The 10,997-nt window shown below is 37.8% G+C and overlaps 1 protein-coding gene across 2 annotated transcripts; it reads left to right on the top strand.

The window, feature by feature from the left end:
• Positions 1–5,442: 5,442 nt before the first annotated feature.
• LOC110939673 (probable UDP-3-O-acylglucosamine N-acyltransferase 2, mitochondrial) lies at positions 5,443–10,581 on the top strand. Of its 2 annotated transcripts, none has more exons than XM_022181245.2 (10): positions 5,443–5,874; positions 6,294–6,498; positions 6,650–6,726; positions 6,827–6,876; positions 8,252–8,316; positions 8,689–8,740; positions 8,812–8,882; positions 9,387–9,453; positions 9,551–9,622; positions 10,287–10,581. In XM_022181245.2, exons 1-10 carry the CDS (start codon positions 5,709–5,711, stop codon positions 10,341–10,343), a joined length of 882 nt encoding a protein of 293 aa, XP_022036937.1. In that variant the 5' UTR covers positions 5,443–5,708; the 3' UTR covers positions 10,344–10,581. The 2 variants fall into 2 exon arrangements, with proteins under 2 accessions (XP_022036937.1, XP_022036936.1); XM_022181244.2 differs by having other exon boundaries at positions 5,540–5,874; positions 6,291–6,498.
• The last annotated feature ends 416 nt before the right edge of the window (positions 10,582–10,997 follow it).

The following is a 10,997-nucleotide window of genomic DNA, read 5'->3' as shown; positions in this document are numbered from 1 at the left end:
CCCATTCCCACAAAAAGTGAGTTTTGAGCCTTTATTGAGCATAAAAATACACATATTTAGATTAAATGCTCATTTTTCGTTTCTTGTGTGAATAGCCGCTCGGTCTTTACAAATCTAGAACTTGCCACGACGATACATTCCCGGTCCTTACCAACTTAAACCCAAGTAAGTAAATGATGGAGGCATTAGGACTAACTATTTTTCTTTCAAAACCATTATTTTTCATTTTTTTTACCTACCCAAAATCCCCCTAGAAAACCCCTTTGAGCCTAAACCTTTCATTTCATTACCCCCAAAACAATTTTCTACCTACCAAAAACCTTTTTCATTTTTTTTCACCTTTATTTTAGTGACAATCTCGGTTTTTCATAAACATATCCTTTACGTGACGATCAAAAAAAAAAAAAAAAAAAAAAAAAAATGTTGAAGTCAAAAACAAACATAAGCTACAAAAAGCTTGTTTGGAGAAATACTTCAAAAATAAATATCACCAAAAATAAGGTATTTTACGAAAACCGACACTTGTTACGATTTTCGCCCTTTTTACTAACCACTAACCAACCACCCACCTTTAAACCCAAGCCTTCACCCCAAAAGACCTCTTGATATTTACAAAGGTAAAAAGTTAAAAAGGAGGAGGATTGATCGCTTGGCAAGCATATGGAAAATGTAAATCCGTGCCGCTCTCGAGCGATTCACTTAAATATACACCTTCGGCCGAGTGATTGAGTGATCTCCCGTGAGGTATGTGAACTTGTATATAAATGGAATTTTAATAAGGCATGCTATGCCAAATTTAGTAATTTATCTTATGTAAAGTTCAAAATAAACCATGACGAATAAGATTGTAAATAAAATAAAAATAAAACCTATACAAACCTTGGATTCCCGACACTCTAGGACAAGTTAAAAAAACTTCTCTTCTACCTATTCCATTTGGGAGTGTAAGCCACATTAAAAGAGTTTTGCTTGAGGACAAGCAAAAGTTCAAGTGTGGGGGTATTTGATGTGTGTAAAATGCAACATATAAAACACATCAATTAAGGCATAAAACTAACCCTTTTTAAGTACTAATGTTGGAAAAAGAGTGTTTTTGTCTTCCTTTTGTATTTTCAGGATAAAATGAGCTCAAAATCACAAAAGAAGCAAAAAGACTACTAAATCTACCATAAATACAAGAAAAGGAACAAAAGTGAACTGCCCGGACCCTCAACGGCACCTCCCAAGACAAAGAGAAGGGAAACAGAGTCTGAACACGCCCCGTGTCCAGTGAACACGGGGGCGTGCCCAGGAAGCAGCAGAAAAGACAAACCAGTAGAAGCTTCCATTGCTCACCACGGGGCCGTGCCCAGCGGACACGGGGGCGTGTTGAAAGTACAGCAGGCGCATTAATTGTAATTCGCAATTACAATTAATGAAGAGAGAGAATGTCAGACGGGCACGGGGCCGTGTTCAGCGAACACGGGGCCGTGTCCAGCGTTCTGTTCAGCCTATAAATAGAGGAGCTTGGCTTCATTCTCTCTCATCCCTTGGCACACCACCTCTCTCACACTTCATCCACCACCCACCACCACCATAACACCATCATCCACCACCATCATCCATTGTCCATCATAGAGTGTGTGAGTCGTCTCGGGATCCAAGATTGATCGTAAGAGTTCTTGACAATCAAGGCCATGTTTGCCTAAGTCTCTTACATCACTTGGTGAAGACAAGTGTTTAGTATAATACTTTTTATTTTTAATCTTTTGCACTTTTTATTTGGTTTTGTATTAATGACTTTAATAACTAGTTACTTATGTTGAAGGTGATCTTTCCTTATCGTTTGTCCGTGGTGTCTTGGCGTTATTTTACTGTCTATATAAAATAAAAGATTTTCACCATTCATATCTCCACGGTCTATATGGAGGTATGTTGGCTACCTGGTCGGGGGTTAAGGGAACGGTTTGGTAAAGGTCTTGCCCTTGTTCAGCGTTTAGAGGTCCTGCTTGGGACCTGGGTCAAATTTAGTAGGATCTCCTTCAATGCCCATAGGTATTGGATGGCGGGGATCCAAACTCTTTGACCCCCTCATAAGCTAACTACTATTAATACTATAACCCGGCTATTTAGGACTGTATCCCTGCTGACTCAGACTACTTAGCCGAGGGTAACGTCGCCGCCAAAAGCGGGGCCTACCATAATTTGCATTAATAACTTAATTCATTATCTTTCAATAATCCAACCCTTTAGGATTGTATCCTTGCTGACTCAAACTACTGGGTTGAGGGTAACGTCACCTCCGAAAAAGGGGCCTACTACAATAACTAAGATAATCTCTTAAACAAGTGCAAAAGTGCGAAAATAATCAAAGGTTATACTAACACACTTGTCGGATCCAAGTGATTCATCTTGTCTATCTGTTTTTATTTTATTTTATTTTTCAGCATTTAGTTAGTTTTTATTTTTCTTAGTTTAAAACATTTTTTCTAACTTTTTGATTTGATTAGACGTTGAGGATAAGCCGGTATTAAAAGCTCTTGTGTCCTTGGACGACCTCGGTATCTTACCAACACTATACTACGTCCACGATGGGTGCACTTGCCCATATGTGTGTTTAGTGTTAGTAAATATCGTGTTTTATAAATTTAAAACTTGGCTAAAAGTGTAAAAAGGGCTTAAAAATATATCAAAAAATATATACACACTAACACGCATCACTTTACAACCACCCTTATTTTACACAGATACCCCTACTAATTAAAAGAATAAAATAAAAATTTAAAATTATCATCTTCTTCATGAGTTATCTGATACCACCTCTGCAAATATATTCTTTCCGGTGATTTTTTTTTTCTTTTACTTAACATCTTCTTTGTCATTGGGATCAAAGTTCAAGGGGCGATTACAAAATTTTATGAGATGTGTTTGGAATTTGAACGCGTAAATAACAGTAAAATTATTTTTTTCAAGGTCCGCCCCTGGGACTATCAATATATAAGTTTACAACCATGTAAATTATTTGTGTCGGATCAAAGGTGCAATATATGCAAAATCGGGAACAACCGTGCAATTTCATACTTTTTTAAAAGAGAAAGTCCGCGGTTTTGGCCACCGACCACCCTTTCCTTTTGCAACGCTTTTACCCTTCATTTATTTCTTTTCACCATTTTAGTCCCTCCACTCATTTGCCTATGCATTTGCTGGATAAAAGCATTCTTTTAGAATTTGTACACGTTGGCTAAATAATGGCTTTATGAATCGTAACCGTCAAACCCGTTAGACCAAACTTAAAAAAAAAACACTAGATAGGAAGAGAAACAAATAATTTAGTTCTGTTTTTTATTTTTCAAATTGGGGTTCTAATCAATTCGAATTAAACTTAACCAGGTTTACGATTCGATTCAAATTAAACTGAATCAAATTTTGATTTTCAAACGAATCAAATAGCATATTATTTATTATACAAAATTACATTTATTTAACCCATGTAATACACGGTGTTTTTAAAGATATACTTTTTTTATTATTTAGTATATATAATTAGATTTATTCAAAGCACAAAGTTGGTGGCTTTTACGCGACCGACACCCCCACTTTTATACTTGGCTACAATCGCCCCATTTACTTTGAATTTCCACAATCTGACCCTCGTCTTTCAAACTTTGCTATTATCACCCCTCTACTTTGCTTTTCCACTACCCCTCAACTTTTACGTATTTACATCACAAATCATCTACTTTTTCATTTATACTACCACCGCTCATCTTTTACACATTTCTGCCATCACCCCTCTACTTTTACACTTTGCCTTTTCCGCCGCCACCCCTTCAACGCTTTTCCGCCACCATCCCTCTACTTTTATACTTTCCATTTTTACCCTTCTACTTTTATTTTCCCTCAAATTTTAGACTTTGCATTTTTATCCTTTGCAATATTACTCCATTTTAACCCCTAGACTACTACTCTTTAGGGATGAGCATATCGGTATCCGATACCGAACCGATACCGATACCGCCTAATACCGATCCCGAATTTCACCCAAACTAGGTACCGATACCGATACCGGAACATGTCGGTTAGGTATCGATACGGTACGGTATCGGTATTATACCGTATTTTGAGGGTCGGTATCGGTATAATACCGATACCGTACTGTACCGATACCGAAAACGCCAAAAAGTGGATACCGATCGGGATCGGTACGGGATCGGTATGGGATCGGTATTCGGTGGCATATGCTCATCCCTACTACTCTTACTTTGCAACTACCAATGCACTGTGTTTTACAAAATGTCTTAGACATTGTGTTTTACACTTCATGTCTACCTTTGTGTTTTACTTTTTCTTTTTGTAACTGTGTTTTATGCATTATGTTTTACATTGTTTTAAATTGTCTATTACACATTGCGTTTTATGAATCATGTATTGTCTTACTACATGTTTCCACCCGCCGTGTGCCGCCGCAACGCGCGGCGGGCAAAAATCCTAGTTATTTCTTAATTGAATAAAGGTAAGAGTATGTATAATGGGGCGGTATATCATCCACAAATGAACCATAGCGCCTCATGACATCCCTGAACACCAAAACAGGGAGCGCTATGGGGAACGGGATATATGAAGTTTAAAAAAAATGAGAAAAACTTAAAAAAAACTGATTTTTAGTTTCTTAAAATAAAGTTTTCCCACATCATTAAATTCGCAATCTAAAATAATTACTTAGACCGGAAGATATGGTGTGGGAAGGATGGGCAGCCACGTCACCCGCCATGTCACCGGGAGTGTGGATAGGGCTAAATATGTATGTGTGTGTGTATGTATGTATGTATGTGTGTGTGTGTGTGTGTTGGAGGGGGACGTCGAGAACGGCTAGGATCGGACGCTAAAGACGGGGACGGGCCAAGGGGGGCGGTGTTCTGGGGCGCCGCCGTGCCGGGCCGGCCCTTGACCGTCCCCCATACCGATTGGCCTTAAAGAGTAAAAGAAATCAGAGGCCAATGTCATTCAAAAAAAAAATAGTTCTCGACTTGTTCTCACCTCTACATGTAAGTCGCTAGGCGCTACCTAGTCGGTCGACCGGGGAGTTGAGAGTACTCGGTTTAGGCGGAGAGTACACGGGGAATACTCGGACACGTCAAATTATAAAGAAATTAGTTTTCAGAAATTAAATATGTGTTAAATAATTTAAATTTACTAATATTTATAACAAAATACGTAAAACTGATATTCATTTTTTAATATGATATGCATAGAAATTATGTTTTTTTTTTTATTTTAAGTCAGACTTGGCCCGAGTTGACTTACAAAATCCGATTTTGGCCGATGTTGACCGCGTTTCATTGATTCCGAGTAATTAGGCGGTGTTGAAGAAAGTCGCCTCGGCAACCAACCTTGTAGTGACTATTCGGGGAGTACTCGGCCTTGGAGACCTTGTTTTACAACCATGTGTATAGGTGTGTGTGTGTTGGAGGGGGACGTCGAGGACGGCTAGGATCGGACGCTGAAGACGGGGACGGGGCAAGGGGGGCAGTGTTCCGGGGCGGCGCCGTGCCTGTCCGGCCCTTGGCCGTCCCCATACGGCCATACCGACTGGCCTTGAAGAGTAAAAGAAATCAGAGGCCATTGTCATTCAAAAAAAAAAAAAATTGTTCTCGACTTGTTCTCACCTCTACATGTAAAGATTTTAAACCGCTTCCACTTGTAATCCATTGCATCTTCTTTGTGTTTTAATGACAATGCATCTGAAGCGATTGACTAATATTATTAGCTCCATTTCTGGGAAATCATCTATTTTAGACTCGCACTCTTCTTTACGGCAGAAATCCATCTTAAGTTTTACTACCCGCCATGATTTCTCCACTTCCTCTGCTGACACAACCCGCCACATAGCATCCGGTGAGCTAAATCCAACCATCTAATATCACGTGGTTTCTTTGCTGTTTTATTTCGACCAGCGTATCTTTGCATTCCAGCTGTTTGATGAAATGCCTCAATGAAGTTTGCCTTATCAATCACTTGCAGTTTGTCAAAATCATATCTTTATGAATGCCCTTTTGTAAATTCAGTCACTGAATCTGAAATCATTATGCTTTTGTGATTTTAGATGTTCTTCTGGTTGGTTTAATAAATTTGCATATCAGTTGTTCGATAAAATGTCTTGTTGGTTAAGAACAGCATCTATTGTATGTTCTGCTTTATTTTCGATCTTATAGAAGAAAACTGCTTTGATTTATAATCTGGTAGTAATCTCAACTTTGATACTGGATTAACTCATGCTTGCATTATTGGATATGGTTATAATCCAAGATTAGCAGATGTGGAGGAAAGGGGCGACCGTGAATATTTGAAATGCCACAAAGGAGGAGGGATGTTTCATAAGTCGGCAAGTATTGATCCTACTGCATCAATAGATTTCGGTGCAGTAGTCCATTCTGGGTCATTTGTGGGTGGAAATGTTCATGTAGGATCAGGAACTGTTGTTGGCCCGAACGTAACTATTGGCCAATCGACAAAGATAGGGTATGCTCATATGCCCCTCTTAAAACAGTTAGTTTTCATTAGTTTGAATGAAAAATATATACAAAAGATGATGAATATTGAAACAGTTAGATTGACCCATTTATAATACATTGGTCTCTTGAATGCAATATTAACTCCTACATGTTAACAGGTATAATGTTGCACTTGCAAATTGCACAATTGGTGATTCATGTGTCATCCATCATGGGGTCTGCATTGGTCAAGATGGTATAACTAGTTTGAATGAAGTCATGAACTTTGATAAACTCATTATTTTATATTCTATACACTTCAATTTTAAAATCTGTAATGAAATCATTCTTCTCAGGTTTCGGTTTCTTTATGGATGAGAATGGAGCCGTGGTGAAGAAGCCTCAAGTTAGTAATCCACATTTTTCCCATAAAACCTTCTTTCAGTGTTCATATTTGTGCCTTTTTTTTACCTTTTTTTGAAACTATCATTATTCATCACTCTATGTAGTTAATATCCCGATATATCAACCGATATATCAGTGATATATCGGTTATCGGTAGGGCGGGCAATTTTACACGAATACACGACACGAACCTACACGAAGTTAACAGGTATCGTGTATGGCCTTAACAGGTATCGTGTACCAAACAGGTAGACACGAGATTACCTGTTAATTTTCGTGTATAAACAGGTTAAATACCTGTTTACCTGTTAATACCCGTTAGTACACGATAAGAAATTAAATTAAATAAAACTCATCAATCATGTGCGTGTGGGTTCCTTAATTCCTTTCTATTTTCATTCCTCATCCAATTAAAAAAAATAAAACCCTAAACTCCCTCTGTAACTCTCAAATAGCATGTCGTGCTCGTGTTTTCGTTCGTGTTAACAGATATTAACAGGTAATTTTCGTGTATAACAGTCGAACAGTCGTGTTAACAGGTAATTTTCGTGTATATCGTGTCGTGTTCGTGTTCGTGTTCGTGTTTGAAAAAAAGGACACGATAAGTTATCGTGTCGTGTTCGTGTATGGGATTTCGTGTATCGTGTCTTATCGTGTCGTGTCTTATCGTGTCGTGTCTTATCGTGTACGGGTATACACGATATGCCAGCCCTAGTTATCGGTCCCCTTCCGAGATAGCGGTACAAAATATTGGTAAGAATATCGATACTGATAATATCAGCGATATTGTCCGATATTTGATCGATAAATCACCGATTTTCCCGATACCAGTACCATTCTTCTTATTTCTACTGTTCATTTTTCTTCTTATTGCTGCTATTAGGGGCTGTTTGGTAGCATCTGAATGATATTAAGAGGCTACCTCTTAATGAAATCATTTAAGAGTTTAACAAAGATAATGTAGAAGAATGTGACATGTGATGGTTTACCATTCAGATGTTACCTCTTATCCAGTCAGACATAAGGTTACCTCTTATTCATTCAGACATAAGGGCCACAAATGATTTCATTAAGAGACAGCCTCTGAATGGATTAAGAGGCTTTTTTAAGTCTTAATTGTTAGTTGTTACAGTTAAATGTTAGTGTTTTAAGTTTTAGTCAGTTCTTACTTGTTACAATTGTTAGTGTTAAATTTTTATATATATAAATTTAGCATGATATTAAAATTACCGATATCACACTGATATCCCACCGCGATACGCCGATAACCGATATCTCAAATATCGGTCCTTGACCGATATCCGATATTTTACCGCATTAACTACTTAGTCCTCACTTCAGTTTTGTGTCTTGATTTATATCCCTTTAACCTTTAGGCCTTGAAAGCTCATATAGGGAATAATGTTGAGATTGGTGCAAATTCGTGCATTGACAGGGGCAGGTGAGCTTATATCATTTTCTTTCTAAATAGAGTTAATTACTGTTTTCGTCCCTGTGGTTTGTCAAAAATCTCTATTTCCGTCCATTAGTTTAAAAATTGCGATTTCGGTCCCTGTGGTTTCACTTTCGTAACCATTTCAGTCCACCTCGTAACCATTTCAGTCCCTGTACTTAACAGAATAATGGATTAAAATGGTTACGAAAGTGAAACCACAGGGACTGAAATCACAATTTTTAAACTAATGGACTGATATAGTGATTTTTGACAAACCATAGGGACGAAAACAGTAATTAACTCTTCTAAATATGAAGTATTTTGTGTGTATTTGCAGATAATGATTTGTGAAATAACATTTACCTATTCGTTCTGCAGTTGGAGGGACACTGCGATAGGCGATCATTCGAAGATAGATAATTTAGTTCAGGTACGTATCGAGTTTCATTAACTTGTTCTTCAACCATGACCCAACATGAGTTCTTCAACTTTAATTTCTAGATAGGTCACAATGTGGTCATTGGCAAGTGTTGCATGTTATGCGGGCAAGTTGGCATCGCGGGTTCTGTAACGTATGCTATTTTATTTAGTCTTAATAACTTGGTTTTAAAATGCGCGCATAATGCGTGATGCGCCCGATGCACTAATGAGAGCGCATCGCAACAGCTGATGCGATGCGTTTACGTGATGCGAGAATATTGCGCGCATTTCGCATAATGCGCTCTGATGCACGCAACATTGTTTCTTATGCTTTTTTTCCAGATTTTATGAACTGTGTTCGGTTTTTTCCATAATTAACATCTTAGTATGCTTGATTTGAACCAAAAAACACAACTCTTATCTTCTAATTACGTCAGTTGTTTTACTTTAAGTATGTTTTTATAAGTTTTTATGTATAAATAATTTTTAACTATTTTTTTATAAAGAACGCATCACATACGTGATGCGCTCGCATCGCGCATCACGCATCACGCATCAGATTTTTGGACTAAACGCATCAGAGCATTTAAAACCAAGCTTGATAACTATTTTACATAATCCTGCTGAGTTTCAATATAACCTGTTTTCGTATTTAGGATGGGTGATTATGTAACTTTAGGCGGAAGGGTTGGAGTTCGTGATCATGTTACCATTGTGTCAAAGGTACGCGTTGAATTTTACGAAACTTCTATGTTCGCGTCTGCATATCATGTGATCAACATAAACGAAAGTTAATAAAAGATGATGCCTTGAGCTGCAGGTGCGTCTAGCAGCCGCTAGCTGTGTGACCAAGGATATTACTAAACCGGGTGACTATGGTGGCTTCCCTGCTGTAAGGATATTTCTTTCTCATTTGTTTTATTTTATATGCAATAAAGTAAGTCATGTATGTCTTGGTTTAAAAAAGCGCGAGGCACTCCGAAGCGTTTTGGTTCCAAAAGCTTTAAGCGAAGCTTCAAGCGCGAAGCGCGAAGCGAGAGCTTCACGTATACGAAGCGCTCAAAATAAAAAAAAAAAAAAAAATATTTTGACACATCAATATGACATATTCTACTTGTTAATCAATAAAAAAACACGAAAACATGATTAAAAAACACACTTAACACAAAAAAAAAAACATAATTAAAACATAAATTAAAGTCGATTATTGGAGAAAGTATGAAGAATCGATGGAGAAGAGGGAGGGAGCGGCTGAAGATGTTTACTATCGTTCTTTTTTTTTAGGGTAAAGAAGTGGCGGGCCTCAATTAAACCCTATTAGAGACTATTGGGCCTAAATTAAAAACCTAAATATGACCTGATTGGGCTGAAGCGTCGCTTCAAACCAATGGCGCTTCGGGCTTTAAGCGCGCTTCAAAACGTTTCACGTGATTTGTCGCCTCAGAGCAAAAAAAAAAGCGACAACCCTAGCGCTTCACGCTTTAAGCTCGCTTTTTTAAACCAAGGTGTATGTCATTAAGCTTTAAGCTGATTTTTTCCACTAAATATTCAAACAGGTCCCGATTCGTGAATGGCGAAGACAAGTTGCTAGTCGTTCCCAAACGTTGAAATAACGGCTACCTTGGAATTATGACAGAATAAAACAACCAAACCAGATAATCTGCGAACCTAAGTTTTGTCGACCAACATGTGGAACACAAACGGGGCTCGCATATTTGAGAGTTGTGACCATCAGATGGATTGGCATGTTAAATTTGTTCTAAACTTGAGTTCTCTTCCTTGTATAAACCAAGAAGAGGACAAGTTTGCTTTTATATTTGAAGAATGAGAAAATGACCTGAGAAACAAGAAGCCTTGGTTTTAGCAGTTTTGTTTTAATTTTTTGAAGAATCATTAGCAGTGCTTAAATTGTGTTTCCAATACGACCCCGATACCTTACATGCATAAATCTTAGAATATTATCAGTAATGTTCTCTTGCGTTAGCCTCGTTGGGTTGGACACCCACGACTAAACTTCGGCTCCAACCCACGACTAAACTTCGGCATAAGGATTAAGTAACGCTCTTGCGTTAAGCTTTTAGAAAGAGAACATGAAATATAATTTAGAGTAAACTGTCAAAATGGTCCATGAGGTTTGGTTTGGTCACTTTTGCTACTTTAGTTCAAAAATCAAACCTTTTGAATCTGGGTCTGTATGGTTTCAATTTTGTTGCCATTTTCATCCAAAATCAAAATCTTGTCAGATTTTTCAGTGAACATCCAGTTTT

The sequence above is a fragment of the Helianthus annuus genome, chromosome 5 (genome assembly GCF_002127325.2).
Source record: "Helianthus annuus cultivar XRQ/B chromosome 5, HanXRQr2.0-SUNRISE, whole genome shotgun sequence".
Taxonomy (NCBI): Eukaryota; Viridiplantae; Streptophyta; class Magnoliopsida; order Asterales; family Asteraceae; genus Helianthus; species Helianthus annuus.
The sequence above is the reverse complement of the archived record's forward strand: the minus strand, read 5'-3'. Positions and strand labels throughout refer to the sequence as shown.